Below are 19,928 nucleotides of genomic sequence, written 5' to 3' on the forward strand. Positions count from 1 at the left end.
AGGGATTACAAGACACACATATGCAACAGCACATTTTAAACTAGACTTCTGGCATTCAGCATTCAAAACCTATATATTAACAGGCCATCACTACCTGCCATACACACACTTCCATCCAAAAACACGACTACCTGTAGGGCACATTCCTTCTTAATTCCTTCTTAATTTCTTGAAGATCACATTACTGACAGGGCTGATTTTGTTGATCAGTGCCAAAATAACATCCAGTTTCCAGATGCAGAGGAAAGATGCCATAATCATAACTGGGCCAAAATAGATCTATTCCTCTTTGCTAAATGATATTTTATGTAGTTTTGACATTTTCATCAGTCAATATGTTTTAAGTTTTGCCTTATTATTATAGAAGAAAATATCTCTTTCATTTTTCCAATTTTAAACTTCTCTTTCATGATATATGTTTTCTCACACCCTACCTTCTGGAATAAGGTATGTATATACTCTGTCCAGAAACCACCCATCTGTGTATCTCAAGTTAAATTTTTCTTTCATAAGCTGCCATTACCCATCACAAATCTGTTCCAAAGTCTACTAATAATGGAATGGAAATAATGGGTGGAAATGCTGAGATTATAGTGAGCTTAAGTCTATGAAAACGAACTTCAAGGACATCCAGACTGCACCTCGGCAGCATGTGTACAATGGAACCTCCTGAATCTGTACCTCACATATCTGCACTGACTGTTCACAGCTTTTAGAAATATTCCATTGATAGATAAGCCTTTCAAATACAAGTTTAACTGGATTTTTTTGGGGGGGGGATATATATCTATGCATGCTCCTCGGGGAATTCTAGAATGCTGTTTCATGTTGTCACTTTTTTTTTTTTTATATTTTCAGTATCGTCTCCGTATTCCAGTGGGTTTTAGTCATTTAAAAAGTTGGTTGTTTGAAGAAGTTCTATTTCTGCAGTGTTTATTTCAGTTAATGTGAGGTTAGAATGACTTTAGACTCTAAACACTGTAACAACGTCAGGTTACATACAAAAGGCTTGTACATAAAGTAAAGAATACACGGTATTGTTGTGATTCAGTTCCCTCATGCAAAGGGGAGGCAGTACACTGCAGATGCCTAATACTGTAGGTGTGGCATCACCTTCATGGACAGTCTCTGTGAATGTGTAAAGATTGTTTGTCTCTTTTCAGAGGTGTCCTTGGAAAGCACATTTAGCAGAAATACATTTAAGGGACAACCCTTAGTCAAAGTGCACTCTCTTTGGGTGCTATAGTTGTGGAAAGTATAAAGCTATTATGTTCTGATCATGTGCCCCTGATGAAGTTAGCTTTACGTAGTGATACTCATCACTGACACTTTGAGAGAGAAAACTCAACGCTGTTCCATATTTAGCAAGCCAGCACCGTTACAAAAGATAGAGACTGCAGTAGTCTATGATTGAGTAACATATTGTAAATTACATATTGATTTTTTGAATGATAAAACATGAATTAATTACATCCCTCTTTTTATACTGGGGAGTATAACAGGCTAAAGCATTGAGGCCTTAGTCCAGTTTTCTTCACTCTGTAATGAAATACAATTATAGTGGCACACAGATTATTCTCTAATAGCTATAATGTTCATGCAGTGTTTTTGGCAATAAGTCATTTCATGCTCATATCAATTGCCATGCAAATTCAGGCTGGGCTCTAAGGCCTCCTGCAGCCTCTTAATTACTATGTTCTCAGTGAGCAAAGGATGAGAGGAGAGGAGAAGGAGAGGAGAGAGAGCATCCAAATGTCATGCTCACAGACTTGTTATGAACCAGAGATGTAATAGCAAAATTGGTTACATTATTTTCTGAATTTTCCCCTCAATAAGTCCACAACAATATTGTAGCTTGCTGCATGTCATTTGAAAATGTAACTGCTCGAGGCAACTCCTCCCATTTTTGTGTTGCAGTTTTCAGTCACAGCTGACTGAAATATCACTTACTTATTGCACAATACCAGGACAAATAAGGGACATTGCATGTGCAACATTTTATACCAAAGTTGTACCAAACCGCTCATACAGGCCAATAATCTGCTACTTATATCATTCTCGGTAGCTAGGCTGGTTTTCATTTATTGTAAGATGACCATGAAACTTACATACCATAAATCGTATTGCAGCGTGCTGAGGTTGATACATTAGCTGTGTTTCAACACATTTAATAGCCGCATACATCAAAACAATCAAGCTGCATTCCTGCTGAGTGTTGGAAATAAATGACCGATTTTAAATCCATTATTCATAGAATTATGTTTGACCTGAAACAATAACAGCCTATTTGTGAGGCACAGACCTTATGCCCAGAATAACTCTTCAGTGTTGGAGGCCAAAAGCTCCATGAATATTGCAGATAGCAGCATATGCTTGGAATCTGAAAGAGACTATCTTTTCCAGGAAGATATTCATTCAAATCCCAGCAGAATTTTATGGAAGAACAGAACAGCTGAAAAGACACAAAATAAACAAAATAAAAAAATAAAGGGATTTTTTTTCTTTAACATAGCTATTAATGCTTTCTCTACTTGAAAAGATGGGAGGTTGTGGATGCAAACAGCAGATAATTTGTTGGGATACAGAGATTGTTTTCAAGACGTGTGAAGCTGCAGCCTTGGCAATGGGGTGGAGTAGTGGGTGGCTGAGATACTAAAACAAAAACAATAAAAAAAGGAAAGAAAAGCTGCAGATAATTGATATTTGATATGAGGCTCCATCTAAACTCTGTTCATCTCAGTGAAGCCCTGAGTGTTTCACATCGATCTCCTGAGTGTTTCTCATCACGACCAAGTAACCCCTCAGCTACTCTGAGACAATGTGTTCTTGCACTCTGTATTACAGGGACCACAGCAGCAAAACAGGAGAGCACCGTGCTACATCCATACCATACACAGGGTTGTCTCCATATCGCTATGGTAGACTTTATGCAGCACAGACCTAAAATATATCTAGGAAGGACCACTGTGTGATTGGTGTTTCTGATGGATGCTGATTTTCTTCCATTCTGAGCACGGGTAACTCTTTAAAATATTCATAAAACTGCACTTGGGAAGACACAATAATGCCTTTGCAGCAACTTTTACAAAAAGTCTTTCATACCAAATGCAATATCTCTGCTAAACTCTAATAATATTTTTTTGGGATTTACTGTGATGTGCTTTTAACCAACTTGTGAAGTTGTAGACAAACGTCGACATCTATGGACAATAAAGAGATTATGATTTTAACCTTAAAGTTGGACAATATTCCATTTAGAAGTTCATTTCATACTCTTTCCTTTGACTTAAAACAACATTGTGTAACAAGTTTGCCTTAAAATAACAGCTTCATCATCATTTTAATGCTACACTGACATGTAATAAGTAGAGTGGTGCCTCTGTCTTGGCCACCCTGTGCCCTGAAGTTTGGTGGGGCGGTTCGCCAACAGGACATAAAGCTTGGTGGCAGACATGGCGGCAGGTAGCAGCAGAGTGGCAGGTACTGCTGCCTCACCTCTCCTAAACCATACTGGGAAACCGCCAGGTTATCATATACGACATGGAACTTGGGCGCCTTGGTGATATTACAACACTGTCAAAACCAAAAAGTTTTTACGTCATATTGTCCTGGCGCTGTACTTGTTTTTTCTGCTGGGCATGCAAACGTGGGGAAGCTGGCATTCTGCCACTAAATGTGCGACTCCGCTCGTGAACTCCCCTGGAAACCTCACCATCGGCCTACTGGTGGATTCGTGGAGCCAGTACATCCTATTCTCCAATATCCTGGATGACGGTCAAGCGCGGTGAGTGCAACTTGAGCAGCATGGACACTCTACAACACCTGTGTCGACAAAGAGAGGCCCAGCTATCGTCCTCTGCGCAATCCTCCTTCTATGTGGAGATGTCCATTCAAATCCCGGCCCTAGGACCTTGGACATTTGCCAATCAGCTGATCCTGACACTCCTAGACCGGTGAGCTGTGTTGCTTTCACAGGAACTTGAGGTAAGACTCCTCCAACAAACATCATCATGTCTGATAGCAATATTGGCCAAATGCTGATAACTCTAGTCCTGTGCAGACCCCTTCCAACAGTCCCCACACAAGCTACATCGTGCCTCAAACAACAGCAGATGAAACTGTTTCAGACTGTCAATCATGCAAGTGTGTTGTGGAATGCGAAAACAAAGCCGAAAGGCATTTTTGTTATACACCTGAATATACGTAGCATTATCTCAAAGACCGAACAACTTGAGTATCTACTGACGGACTCAAACATTGATTACTTATGCCTCACAGAGACTTGGTTGAGTCCCACAATCCCTTTATCTTTTTTTAATGTCCCAGGTTATAATGTGTACAGACGGGACAGAAGTAAAGGGAAAGGGGGTGGCGTTTTGATATATGTGAAAGACAACATTCAAAGTCAACAAATAGCCATTCCAGAAAATAATTTGGAATGCGTGGGGGTGAAAATCACATTATCTTCCCAAATGTCTTTTGCTGTCTTTGCAGTTTACCGCCCCCCTGCTGCCACAAATGACTTCTTTGATTGTCTAAATATCAAACTTAAACAACATGAAAAAACTGAAGTTATTCTTATGGGTGATTTCAACTTAAACTGGCAAGACAAAACATGTAGGAAAAAGCTTAAAGATATTGCAAAAACTTTTCAGATGACAGAGATGATTCATAAACCCACAAGAATAACAAAATCTTCCCAAACGCTTCTAGACTTAATTTTCACAAATAAACCAGACAGGATTAAAAAGATTTATAACCTCATTACTGGGTTATCAGATCATAATCTTACTCTGGCCTCCAGAAAATTGTCAAAAACATGTTTTAAAAATCATAATTCAGTGAGGGAAAAATCCAACATGCCTTTTATCTCTCAAAAAGGCCCTAATTGAAAATGAAATAAACCAAATTAACTGGCATGACACCATTGGCAATATGCCCTGTAAGCAAGCCTGTGCTGATTTAATGTCAACTATCAAAGACATTCTACTAAAATACACAAAACAAGGGGCAAGAAAACAAATGTAAAACGAAATTTACCCTGCTTTAATAGTATTCTTAAAAGTAGTCTCTGGGAATAAATGAAAAAGATAGATGCTTCTCTAAAAAGGTTTTTAAAATCAAAATTAAGTACTGATCATCTGATTTTTAAAGGTCTTAGAAATAAAGTCACACAACAACTCAGAAAGGCTAGAGCAAACTTCTTCCTCAATATTATTTGTGATGCAAAAGGAAACTCAAAGAAGCTATGGAAGAGCATTGACAACTTACTTGGAAAGGAAAAATCTGCAAATAGAAATGTAAAACCTAAGGTAAATGGCTGCATCCAGGATGATGACCATATTGTTGGTAAATGTTTTAATGAGTATTTTATAAATTCAGTACAAGAATTGAGTTTTCCAAAAACCCAACTTCCACAAGCTTTAACCTGTGATGATTCTGCTTTTATGTTTTCCTCCATTAATGCAGAGAAAGTGGAAATAATTATCTCATTTCTTACAAATAGTAAAGCTAAAGACATACATGGTTGTGATACAGCATTCTTATAACAACACAAGGCATCCATTATGTTACTTCTAGTCATGTTCATAAACAAATCTTTTAATGAAATTGTCTACCGTTGAGCACTTAAACCTGCAACTGTCACCCCTGTATACAAATCTGGGGATACTCAGGTGGTAAACAACTACCGACCCATCAGTATTCTCCCACCTGTTTCAAAGGTTATAGAAAAGGTTGTGGCAGAACAACTAATTGCACATCTTACATCCTATGCAATTTGGTTTCAGGAAAAAAGACTCTACTGAAACTGCCTGCTGCTACTTCCTTGAGGAAATTAAAACTAGCCTAGATCAAGGAGGAGTGGTGGGAGCAGACGTCCTTGATTTATGTAAAGCCTTTGATACAGTAAATCATGAGGCTCTGTTGCACAAACTCACAAATTATGACATCTCCATTAACGTCCAAAATTGGATAAAATCTTACTTAAGTGGCCGACAACAGTGTGTGCGAGTAAATGGCATATTGTCTACCATGTTATCACCACCATTGTCATGTCCTTGCTAAATATGGTATCCTTTATGGCAATTACGTCATCATGTCACCAATGGCAACTGCGTCCAGCTAGCTCACTAGCTGCTCTCAGTACAGGAATCACAGCAGATCCGATGTCGTCTTTGCCAGTACCTAATCCTTCAGCTTGTAAACAAATGCACAAGTGCAGCAGTTTATGGCAGTGGTGGAAGAGGGAACTGCAGTTTGCAACTGTAGGGGTACTGTTTTGCAAAAATGTAAAATCTTTTGTAGTAGAGCTTTAAAGTGACTGACATTTGACCCATAAAATATCTTGATTGTAAGACTGTAAAGATAGTTTTTAACCACTAAGGTCCTTGTAAAAAACATGCAATCCACAGAGTAGGAATTTTCAGATTTTCCTGCATAAATTACAGTATGTGCTTTTGGGCGAACAACATATTACTTTTCTGGCAGAATATGTCCCTATTCACCAGTTGGCCTTCAGCGGGACTGAGGGCGGAGATGGATGGACTTGACATAGATGGGTAGAGTCAGCCATTTTGATTAGTTGAATGTTACGATTCTTTCATCCTAAAACCAGAAAGCATGACCAAATCTTAATCTAAAAATTTATTGCGAAGTAACCAAAATTAAATGTGTTGTGGGGTTACAAAGCCATGGGCTTTCCATGCAATTTATTGTCACAACTTCCACCTGTTTCTATTTTGGGGTGAATTGGGTGTAATTTGAATGGGATGCAAAAGAAAACCAAGCATTATCTCTCTGATTACAGCAATCAGATTACGGCAATTTTCTCCATTAGAAGTCAAATAAAAGCTTTTAAGCATATAGGATAGAAATTTAATTTGACTATGTGCTGTTCTGGACACTGATACAGCTCACAAAGCTTAAAGGAGTCTGTTTTAGTTTAGAAATGCACACTAATGCTGTGATTTCATTAATGTCCTCTTCCATTTTGTGTTTGTTTGTTTACCTGGTTAGTGAATTGGTAGTGTCACTTTTATAGCCATATCTGCCTTTGCACCAATGCAATTGTTCAGTAATGGCATCATAATGTGAGACCTTGTCTTAAGTTCCTCTATGATCAAATAACATCCTGACGTCTTCATAACCAACCTCACTTGCCGATAAGAGAAAGCATCGAAGTCACTGAGAGGAATGAGACATTGGTTTCCTTTACTTCTCTCATTCATCCTCCACACTCCTCCACAATCCACTAAAGGTGGCTGTGTATCGACCTGGACGTCTGCATTTCTTTGTCTGGCAGAATGATAATCAGAATACAATAATGGTAATGTAATTCATCAAAATGAAAGCTCCATAAGACTGACTAAAACAGCCAAGGCTCGGACATAATAGTTGATGTAAACATCAGAAATAGCTTGCTAGTAGATGCTTAATGTGTGAGGATACAAAAGCACAGGGACAGCCAAAGATACATGTGAGGATGCACATACACACACATGCACATGTATACATGTACACACAGGTGTGTGAACAGTCACATGCACACACCAAACACACAAACACGGTTCAATAATTATCTAATGGAAATTTTGTCTCAAAGAGAGAGAAAGATGAGTAAAAAGAGTTACAGAACAATAGCCACATTGGCCCTCTGGTGCTGATTTACAGCCGAGAAATGATTTACACAGAAAAGGCCAGGGGAAAAAATGTTCATAGTTCTTAAAAATGTCACTATCATTTAGTTAATTAGTAATTAACAAGCTCATTAGTGGTAAGTGGTGGATCCACATACACAGGGGCCCACATGTCCTTATGAGACAGAGATGCTGACTTTATGGGCGTGTTATGGGCGAATTCTCCATTAAATAAAAGCTTCTAGCAAGAAAGCATGCAGATCAATATCAGTTATTTGACAAATTTAAGTTGATGGGGTGTGATATTTTTAAATTAACTCTGTGGTGACTTTACTTTGGCAAATTTACAGTTTTCGTCTAATATATAACAGCTTAACGCCGCGTAAAGAAGACAAAATATAACAATACAAAGGAGGGGGAAGGATGGAATGAAGAGGAAACTGATAGAAGGAAGACGGAAGGAAGAACTTTGTAAATAAAGCAGGAGGAAACGAGGTGGACGGGGAGTTATTGCTGGATGATGGCAAGAGGGAAGTCAGAAAGGGGGGCACAGAAAGGAAGACAGGTATGAAGTCAGCAGGCAATTTCAACTTTCCTAACAAGACCCTGCAGTATGCTGCGACTCAAGCCATGGGATTTCGAAGATAATAGGCTGTAATACAATTGTCAACACTGAGTCATCCCGACATGAGGCTCAGAGGGAGAGTGGTGGTAATAGGGCTGACACACAGTAATCAATACCCTCCAACTCCTCACACATATAAAGCACTGAGTCTGAGAGAAGGAACGTCTGCTACTGAATTGTTTGCCTCCATTTACACACAAGCATCCAGCCAGCATCTGCCTAATCTGTTAAGCTAAAAAAAGACTAGGGAACTTTAAGTCTTAACATACTGTAAAAATGAGGATAATGTTATGGTAAATGACTGGTCTTTTCAGAGTTTCTAATAATGCCAGTGGAAAACTATGTTTAGGGTGATAAGGCAAAGAGGGCAGAATCACAATTAACATGCCAGGTCTTTGGCACTCTCTCACACAGCCTCAAAACACACACCCTTTCATTATCATAAGGCAGTCAAAACAAATAGGCAGCAGGATAGCCAATTATCTTGGTTAACCAACTTGGGCTGGGGAGGCACAAAAAGACTTAAAATCCTGTTTTTGAAAATGTTTTGCATCACACGCATAATGGATTTCACAGATTTTTTTTTTTTTTTAAGCTCTCAGTCGTAAACATGTTCACACTAGACGATTAGGCAGGAACAGAGTGTCACACTTAACGACATATCTGAGATTATCCTGCTGATACTGACGTCCAGACCTCTTATCCCAAAAGAACTTGTGCAATTGAATATACATTGATATGGATGTATATGCAACATGCACTGATATGAACTGGAAAAAGCTAGACAAAGAAAACAGAAAAGAGAATTTGGGTAAAGCTGTGGTTGGAGAGATGTTGCCAGTATGGATCGTACACTTTGCAGAGCTGAAGGCAAATGGGGCAGAACAGTGGTTCCCAACATTTTTAATTGCAAATCCTTAAACAAGTATGCTTGATAAGTTATTAAAAGTTATTACAGGCTTTTATTACATTTCTGCCTCACCCCCTCTAAATCAGGCTCTCAGTGATGGTCTAAAGGTTTGGAATAAACTGCACCTACACATCCCAGGACTGCCAGGTCATAAATTTCAAAAATGTTTCTTATTATTGGGGCAATTCAGCTCAAATTAATCTGCAGCATTAAACCACTCATAACACCGGCTAATCTGTGGCGATCACTGGTCACAAACAAGCCTCCTATCAGAACTGCAAATCTGGTGTAAACAGTCCTCTAGAGTGTCCCCGGGTTTAGCTGCAATGATCAAAGTATCCTTGTGAAGAATAAAATTTATTTGCTGGGCTGGGCACAGTTTTATAATGCAGCATTAAGGTTTTGTTCACATTAACGAGCAGCGGGAATTGCTCGGTCCTCCAGGGTGGGCTTTGTCCTCCTCAGCAAAGATGACTGCCACCGTTTTGTTATGTTGACCCACCAGTAGGTAATGGCTTCGGGCTTGAAGGATCAAAAGTAAGTTAACTGATTTAAGGTGTAAAATAAACCCATTCACTTGCTGTTACCTGGGTAAACAGCAGATGCCCAGCAAATGGGTTAATTTACATTAGACCCAAGGAAATGCCTCTCAGCCTGTGGGTGGAAAGAATGAATGTTAGAGTAGTCCATGGAGTGCTATTATTTTCACCATTTTCTCATCCAAAAAAGGTCAGCTGAGTCAACAGGAGGGCTCTGATCCTGTCCCACTGTAGGATAATTTTTGTCTTACCCAACAGCCCCAAAATCTACTGACTAGCTTGGGCTCACCTGGATCTTTAAAATTGTCCAAAATGGCAAAATCAGAATTGAACATTGGTGTAAACATGCAGAGTGTATCCTCTGCATTAATTACACCAGCCTCAAAAGAATTTGTTCCTCCCTCTGGGGACTGGGTGAGTTGATGGCGAAAAATAAAATCTATTACTCTGCAAAGTACCAATATAATGAATGTTACTTAGTGAATTCATACCAGCTGTTAACAATGAGTCACAATCTTTGCATTACACATGAGCAGCAAGCAGACATTACTTGGCAAAATGCATATCGTTGTGACATAATAATGACATAGTTTATATTCTGGCTGGATGCTACTCTCTGTTGTCACCTTCCACGCAGCCTATTACCTTTTCTATTACTCAGTTGATTGATTCTCAAACTCTGTGTCTAAACAGGGAAATATGAACTTTACATAAGCCGTGGAGGGGAATTAATTAAATCCCAATCATTTTCACAGTCACAGTGGCTGCCCTCTAAAGCAGTTTGACTGACGAGCCTTCATTTTTTTTGCCTTATAAATCTTCTGTACCACAGTGTACAGCAGAGATGGAGGGTGAGGTTGATGTGAAGTGGTGGATTTTTATTGCAATGTTCCCTCCATTCATTCGGATTTGCAGATATGGGACAAGAAATTTTTTACCAGAACAATAAACTTATGAAATTGAATTCTGTATCACCTAGACATTATTGTTATCAAGGCCAGACACAGCAAAAGCAAGAAAGACAGAGTGAGAAGGGGGAGAGAGAGAGAGAGAGAAAGAGAGAGAGAAAGAGAGAGAGAGAGAGAGAGAGAGAGAGAGAGAGAGATGCAAGATTCAAGGCTTTGGCAGTAAAGGGGGAGGGGGGTGATTACGAAGACAAAATGGGCTGACATTAAATGTTATCTGTCTTTTATTGGCATAGTGCCGCACAGAGAGAACAGGAAGCGAGCTCAATAAAATTTGTGAAAGAGAAAATATTTCGACTGCCAGAGAAAGACAAAAAGATGGAGAGGGAATAAGTATGTGTGCGTGTGTCCATGCATGTGTGTGTGTTGTGGGGAGGCATGTATTAATTTGATGTGCTCTTTATCGACACATTCAATCCAGCATTTTACCAATTGACAGTGTTGGGGTGGAATAATTAGAAGCAGGAAGCATGTCGAAGCTCAGGACCCCAATAGGCCAAGAACAAATGCCGGGGAGCACGACAATTCCTGGGAAAGAATAGGGATTAACTCGTAAATAAAAGCATCAGCCATGCTTCAGAAGTCAAACCTAACTCCCCTCATCACCCTTTTATACAAAGCTGCCAATCAGCTCTACCTAATATGAACTGAGCGAGAGGGGTGCAGGGAGAGAGGGACGATAGAATGAGTTTGAATGAATGCATTTTGTTTGTGCGTGTGTGTGTGTGTGTGTGTGTGTATTAGAGCACACACTGGATCTGTATTGTGTGCATCTTTTCAGTTCCCATATCGCCATTGTTTGTGGCAACAGCAGAAGAAGAAAAAAAAATATACAGCTTATTTCCAGCACGCAGACAAACAGGCAGGCAGGCAGATAAGCAGGCAGCAAACAGAGACGGCCAATATGTTCCAGCCATATTTATGCATTTGTGTGAGTGGGTGGGCTGGAGACCGGATGGAGACGATGGCGGGTCTTGTGTGGGTGAGCATGTACATTCGTTCATTTATTTGAGTTTGCTCACTCGTGTGTGGACTGTATATGTGTGTGTGAGACAGTTGGGGACTGCTGGCAGCTCTTGAGGCAGAGATGCATGACAATGACAGCGGTGACAAGAGGGATCATGGGTGTGTGGAGGGGAAATGGAACATGAAAAACAAAACAAACAGGCGGAGGGGTGTGTGAGGAAGGGTTAGGGAGGGTGCATGGGTGGGTGGGGGTAGAGTGATCGCCCTCGCTTTGCTGACAGGGATAATATGTCAGCCAATGCTGCTGTGTGTGAAAACGTGTTTAAGTGTTTGTGTGGATGCAAGTGACGGGTGTGCGTGTGTGTGTGCGGAGAGAGGGAGAGGACACCGTTATCTAGACTTAAAATGACGACGCAAAATGACAGCGTGAACTGCCAGGCACGGCTAGGCCCTGTGCTCACCTAACCTTCAAATGACATTAGGCATCCCGTCAACAGACGCTGCCAACCTGACGTGATTTATTCAATCATGCCGAGATGCTTGGATAGCAGGATACAAATCACTCAGATGGAAGCCATGAAGCGAGGACTGGGGGCATGTGTGTTTGTCCATGGAAATGGGGCACATGTAGGCATGTGTATGTGTATGTGTCTGTGTGAGTGTGTGCGCACGCTGCTGTTACGATTCCACACATAAATCCATCAGTATAAGGATGACAAGGATGTATATGCATGTGTATGCTTGCATGTGTGTGTATGTGTATTTGTGTGCTGCGAAGTAAAAAAAGATCAAAGGACCTCTATATGGCTGCAGCACTGACAGAGCTGTATGATGTCAGCTACTCTTACATATAAAGATGTCTATTATTGAAAAAACTGCAAAAGCCCTGTGGATCTGTCCAGCTGGCCAGTGCCTAAAGAAAACACATCTTGTTTAACTTCTCTATTCTGTGAACCAACAGCAAAGATTTCTATTACATCTTCCAATTAAAGCCCATGGTAATAATAGCTGGTATTAAGTAGACTTAATGGGGAAAGAGGAAAATAAACAGGTGTTAAAAGCTTTAGTACAAGAAATAAAGGAAACAGAAGACTGCTGGACAGAATCCGAGGCATGCCTGCTTCCTTTCCCCCCCATCACCTGCGTGTCTAATTCTGATCGGCATCATTAACTGAAGTGAATGCTTGTTTCTAGATTATTCATTACCTTGCATTATCCCGGGCCAGCGCCTTGGAAGTCGGAGAGCAGAATTAATGTAGCAAGGAGCACATGGCGTGCCTCAGAAACTGTTACGGAGAGCTGCTATCCGAATCTTATGGCTGCTAATGGAGGGACTGGCAAATAAAAGAATTCATCTCCCCAGGCAGCATTCACTGAAGATCATTAGCTCTAATGATGGCCAGTGGATGGTCATTCTTTCACATCCATCTTCACAACAGAGACTCTAACATCGACTGGCCTGAAGTTATATATAGGTAACAAACACACGCATACAAAACTCCTCTAATTTCTATGTGCAGATGGAAAGAGCGAGAGAGATAGGCTGTGAGACAGTCCCAGCAAAAACAAATCATACAGATCATGTATGAAAGCCATACGGTGTGAAACATCATACAGCATTCACTAACATTCATTAGTATAATATTGCTAGTCACAACCTCTGCCAATTCTCCCTCTTCTCATTTCTCAAATCAGATTAACAACAACAACAACAAACAGGGTAAACTAAGCAAAACAAGCAGCCAAAATGAAGAATGAAAGTAGCCAAGCTCTGGAGTAGGCGCAGCAAAACCTGACTAGAGACGGGCTGCTGCATGAGGACGTTGACGAGCGTCTTGAGATGATTCAGGGGAAACAGATTAGGCAGGGGAGCAGCCTGGCAGATCGTTAGTCAGGGATGTCAAGACCAGAGATAAATGAAGTGTCAGCAGAGGAGTGAGACAGAGGGGGGAAATGGCTGGAGAAAATAGGAGAATCGAGAGACTAAGATGAGGAGGGGGACTAAGGACAGACGATGGAAACAGAAGGGATGGTAAAACTTATTACTGAATGTTTAGAGACTGTATCAAACTATGAATTAATTATACATATCATTAGCATTAACATTAGATAAATTTTTAATTGTGATTCATTAGTGAAAAACAGTTCATCATTATGTAATGTAAAACCATCTATAGTTAGTCCCACAGAATCATTTTTACCAGTGATATATGGATTATTTGCCAAATATTAACAGGTATTGCATAAATCCTTCATTAATTGTTAACATTGTGGAGAATATTTTCCCCATAAATTATAAAGGACTTGTTAGTGCATTTGTTAAACATCTTTTAAACTGCTCTACTAATTCACAGCTGAAACCATTCTCTATGCAAAAATGTGGTTACAGGTTTTTAAAAAGCCATCGATAAGCTTCAGAAGTAAGTAAGTTCAGAAGTATTTCTTATCCTTAATGAATGTGCTGTAATTTTTTTTTTTTTAACCATTTATATGTTATTGGACAGTTAATGGTGAAGATATGGGAGAGAATGAGAGGGATGACGTGAGACAACATCAGACCAAGCCAGGATGTTGTGGTTACATGTTATATACTGTTTATGACCTACTAAACCACCAGGACATCCACATATTCAAAAGCGGCTGGCTGCTCAACTGTTTGCAGCCTGTAACCTAAAGCCAGTAAGATACTATAAACAATCATGTAGAGGAGTGAACCAGTTGTTCCCATCAGGATGAACTTACCATGGAAATTACAAATCAGTGACAGCAATTTTCTTTCGTAACATAGCAGCTGCATAATTGTAATCATGTGCAGAATGAGAAATCCTACCTGTAGCACAGCCTTGCACATGGCAACAAAGTCAAACTTACATAAAACTAAACCTAAAATTACCCTTTGACATTTTTAAGAGTTGAGCTGAGCTGGAGGCCAAATTATTCCAAAATTATTCCACTATTCAATTATACCAAGCCCACTTCAAAGGTTGAACTGCAGCCAGTGACTAGTTTTATCAGTCACACCAAGCCAAGAATCCTTGGCTCGAGTGGTATCATTTTTGCCCGGCTATAGTGGGCAGGCTTGTAGCAGAATTCAGGTATGAACACTAAACACTAAAAATGCTGATATATGGTCAGTTTTGCTATCAGTTGATGCCTGCCAGTTAAAGCTATTACACTAATGATATCTGATTTCTCTGGTCAACAAATCTGAGTTGCAGCAAGTTCAAAACACTCCACTCCTTAACTCTTGCCAGTTAAATCTCAAACATAAACTGAAAACTCTTGACGGCAATTTGGATGGATTAGATATTTTTTTGATCCGAATATCTAAACAGAGAGGAGTCCTGTCAAAACCACATATTTTTACATCGTTAGTAAACCAAATTTTATTTTCAACATGAGAATTTTCTTTACTTGTCAGAGTTTAAATATTTGGCATGTCTGCTGTCAACAGACTGCCAAAATGGTTCGATGTAATTGGTTGGTAAACTAAAAGGCATAGAACGAACAAGTTATTTCTGAATTACCTATGTGAGACATGGTAGCCAGATGGCCTGTGTGTGCCTGCTTCAGTCAGTGAGAGAAACCGTGTAGGCAAGCCGAAGCTAAAGCCCCTACAAACTCACTGAAATGGTGAGAGTGGAATTTAGATTTATGTAAGCTAACAGGAGAACATCATAGGCTAAGAACTGCATGACAGTGGTATACCCTTTGAAATAAATCTGACAAAAAAAGTTGTGTGCCCAGAGATAGTCGAGCGGTTCAGCCTCCCACCTCTGAAGCACTCAGAGCTTTATGTCTTCTGCCTGTCTGTTTTCCCTCTGTCTAAATACAGATTAGAAATAGTAAGGACAAGTACACTGCCTACTCTCCTTAAAAAAGTTGGACAAGACAATGAGTTTCATGGACTAAACTGTAATAATAATGGAAAAAAAAAAAAAAAAAACAGACCAAGACAATAGCGAGTTACTTTCTGGAGTTAGTTTAACAAAGTCAAACTAATGTCAGAGTACAAATGGACAAATCATCTAAAAACAACCAGTGACAACTAAGGCCACCACACTGAGAAAACATATTTGGCAATTACATCTAATTACTGCTCTCCTTCTTTTTACACCTCCATAAACTTGTCATATTTAAAGACGTAGATAAAAACAAACAAACAAACAAAAAACAAAAACAATTTATTGCTTGCTGTACAATCTCCACCCTCTTTCGAGCTCAATTAATATATTACTGTTTGTGTCAAGAGTGTTTTTTTTTTATTTAGGGATAATAATCATCATTAAAGGGATCGTTAGGAGGGATAAATGTGATGTAAACTAAGACTTCACATTACATTTCACAGACTTTTCTGGGAAAGGGCGGGGGGCTTAAGGCGAGTGGCAGACTAAGCACTGTGAGGAGCTAAAGCTTGTTGCTCACCACTATTATCATGGTCACTACCTATTCTGAAAACCCTGGGAAAGGAATGAAGTCAGTTAAGGTGAAATCAGAGAGATCCCTTTCCTCAGTGTTTCCAGTGTTGCTACAACCAATTCACACTGTCAAAATTTTGGGTATGAATGCACACACTGAATAAACTATTCTGTCTGTTGCTATCATAAGTACAGAGGTTTACAGTTAGTTTGAGATGTGGCTCACATGCTTCGGATTAGAAAGTTTGATTTAATGTAAGTGATATGGAAATAACCTTAAACCATAGAAATATTTTTTGCACACCATGGTATTGGGAATAGTAAGACCTTGACTGGCGCACACACACACACACACACACACATACACACACACAAAGATCAGTGGACTGTACAATCATCTATATCATCTATCTTACGTCCTTTAGTTCTGTAGCCCAGGCTATTAGACTTCAGTCTTAGCCTCGGGGTAAAGAAAAAGTGCTGGGATATTTTGGAAAAATGACTTGAGTACTTCAATCAAATTAAACCCTAACCTTGAATGGAATAGTACAATCACAGTGTAGTTTAATGGGAGGAGGAAAAAAACAGCCTTAGCATTCAATTTATGATTGTCATTTTCGGAGCTGTATTGTCACAGTGATTTGTGAGGCGGGTGAATGATTAACTGAACTGTGAGGGAACATAATGTAAGTAACTCACCTTTTCATTCCTTCTTTTCTTTGCTTTGTGTGTGTGGTGTGCATGACGCACATACAGTACAGCCATTTCAAAACACAATAAATTAGATGAATAGCTTATGACGACAACTAAGGGGACAACAATGCTTGTATTTTCTCCACTTGCGGCTTCTGCGTTATGTCCTAGGCCGCCGGGGGCACGCTGCTGACCATTTTCATGATGTTAGCTGGAGCTATTAATGCTGCAGTGACCGAGCAATGGCTCAGTTTTTGGGAAATGGTGGAGGGATCATCATCTGTCTCCAATGAATCCCTGTGCTTTGCTGTGCCCTAAAGTGACCTTGCACGGCAAAACGGGAGGAGAGTGATGATGGGGCTTTTTTAAGTATATATACAAAACAAAGGAAAGAGGAGCAAGTCAAGGGAAGGGAGAAGCAGAGAAAGATCTACAATAAAAGAAGTGACTCTGGCATTGGCTGGGGAGGAAAACGTGAATGTGGTGCCTCACTCTTAATGAGTCATAAATCAGCTTGATATGAATCATCTCCAAAGCGCTATTAGAGCAAAGCGTTTTGAACCTCATTAATTTCCATTAAGGAGCAGCTATTGGGGCAGTTTACCATAGCACCAAATTTTCTTCAAGCTGCTATCTTTATGATCTTAGAGTAACCTTTGCAGAGTCCCTCAGTCTTTATGTGCCTAAATACTGTTTTTCTCAAAGATCAGTTTCTTTAATTTCCAAGTGCAGTTCAGGGGACAACAGAGGCGTGTCTTTACAAAACAACTGTATTTTCTCATTGTGCTCTCAATGCCATGATTCCATTGTATGAGACGCAGTCTCCTTAACCCAGTCATTATATCATGCATTTCCATGAAACACCACCAATTAAAGTGTATTACAAATTAAATAATCTCAATCTTGAGAAATCTTTTAGTCTCATATTCAGTGTTAAAATCTTTTTAGTTTTGTTTGTTTTAGTTAAAAATAACCCCACTTGTTTCCAATGCTAATCACCTTGTTTCCATAATTTTCTTGAATCAAGTGTCACATTCTTGATCATAGTGGGCTGATCTGAACCTGAAACCAGCGAAACTACACTGGAAACAACTGTGATTATCTCACTCTATTCCTTTTTTTAAAAAAAAAAAAAAAAAAAAAAAAAAAAAAAACTAGAAAGTGAAATTGCTCCTGAGCTGCTGTGGTTTCAAAGTCTACAGTATGTTGTTCTGTAACAGCCAAACCATCTTCCATTTCCTTACCAGAGAGGTGAAGATGTAGGTATAGTAGACTGACAGCATTCCCAGCTCTGATGCCTGGAGAGGATAAAAGAGAGAGAGAGAAACAGACATAAGATCAAGAGAACTGTAAGAGAAAGAGAGTTGGCAAAGGGAGAACAAACAGGGCAAAAATGGGAAGGGGAAGGGATGAAGTTTGATGAAAAAAGACGCTGGATTCGGGTCAGAGAACGCAAGAGGGGAAGAACAAAATAGAAAGAGAAAGGAGTATAGAATAAAGGGGTGGGGAGACAAGTTGAGAGGTCAATGATTCTGTCACTCAGGCGCCACTCCACAGCAGAGAGATCAAATTCACATCTTGATAAAACCAGACACATTCTTATCTGATGATGGCTCTCAATGGAGCAATTAATTTCTGAGGTGTATTAGTATGCTGCTCTATAGCCAGTCTTACAATTTGATTAAATCAAAGTCACACTGAGAAGCAGTTGTGAAGGGCAGGGTGAACTTTTCATACTTTCATTTCATTAAAGTCATTAGCAAAAAAATTCATTGCTCTCTGGGCTTCTGTTCAATCATGGTGCAATGCGCTTCACAATTAAATTCACTAAAATTCAAGTACGTACATGAAACCAGTCTGAAAGAAACATCTCTGTTTTAAGTCAGCCTGTAACTATTCGTTATCATTTTACTTGAAGAGAATTTCTTCGCAAACATGAATCTGTTGTCACGTCTGCATAACATGCTCTGTCTGAGACTCTACACAGAATGAAACTTTTGGAAAATTTACATATTCTGAAATGTACTTAGGGTTGTGTACTACCACAAAGTGAAACTAATGGTGTACAGTATATAAAAAAAAACACTGAACTGTGTGTTTGTGTGCGTGCACGTGTGTGTGCGCGTGTGCATGTGTGTGTATTTGTGTATGTGTCACTAGGTTCTTGAATATTCTATTTAAGTATTAGACTTCAGCAAGAACATAAATAATGAAACAGTAAGGACTTTGGGGCCGCCAACAATAATTATGGCAAAAACATTGTTGTGCAATAACTTTTCTTATTAAACTGTGAATGACCTCTCATGATGTCTTCAGAGAGATCATTCAGTATCCTATGCATAACTTTTTTGAGTTTATTATCTACGCCAATGCAGTTGGAGGGGGGTTATATTTTCACCCAATTCTGTCTGTTTGTTTGCCTGTTTGTTAGCAGGATATCTCAAAAGGTTATGAATGGACTGGCACAAAGCTTTGTGGAATAGTTAGTCATTGGCTAAGAAAGAGCTGATTATGCCAGTTGGCCGAAATGTGGCATGACAGTTGGCGTGGCCTATCACAACAAGGTGCACGGCTTCTGAATGGATTCACATAAAACTAAAACATTTTGTGGAAAGGACGGTCAGGAGGCATGAGGGAGCAGATTAACTTTTCGTGACAGCTGGCCAAAATGGGGCATGGCAGTGGGTGTGGCCTATCAGGAGAAGGATAACTAAGTAATAATTAACAAAAGTTTAATCTGGCCAACTATGTGATGTGGAAATGGCATATCTTGAGAAATGCATTGGCAAAGGAAGCCAATGAGCGCCATCTTAGTTTGGCTTGTTTTTTTTATTTAGAAAGCAAGCATTATGACCAGGTAAGCTCATCATTATCCATTTGGGAACCTAATGGCTAAAGGTGGCTGACATTGTTCCTCTTCAACAGAACCATTTTCTGGTGAATAATATTTCAAAATACACTGTATATTCTTCATGGCTGACCTATGCCTTTAATAGTTTACCATGCAGAAATTAAAACAGTACCTAAAAAGCATGGTCACAACCCACTCAGGAGACACAGTGACATTATAACAACAGGCTAATAAAAAAAATCCTTTTTGGCTCCTTTCACTGCATTAGAAGTAAGCTTCCCTGGATTTTTTTCTTTCTGTTTCTCTTGTTGTTCTACTGCAGCT

General features: G+C 39.5%; 1 protein-coding gene across 1 annotated transcript in view; it reads right to left on the minus strand.

The window, feature by feature from the left end:
• Window positions 1-19,928, minus strand: part of grik4 (glutamate receptor, ionotropic, kainate 4) — a 180,982-nt gene that overhangs the window by 60,710 nt on the left and 100,344 nt on the right. The window contains exon 6 of the mRNA XM_030066859.1: window positions 17,998-18,051. Within this exon, the coding sequence (XP_029922719.1) occupies window positions 17,998-18,051 (54 nt within the window). The remainder of the gene's footprint in view (window positions 1-17,997; window positions 18,052-19,928) is intronic.

The sequence above is a fragment of the Myripristis murdjan genome, chromosome 13, assembly GCF_902150065.1.
Source record: "Myripristis murdjan chromosome 13, fMyrMur1.1, whole genome shotgun sequence".
In the NCBI taxonomy this organism is placed as follows: Eukaryota; Metazoa; Chordata; class Actinopteri; order Holocentriformes; family Holocentridae; genus Myripristis; species Myripristis murdjan.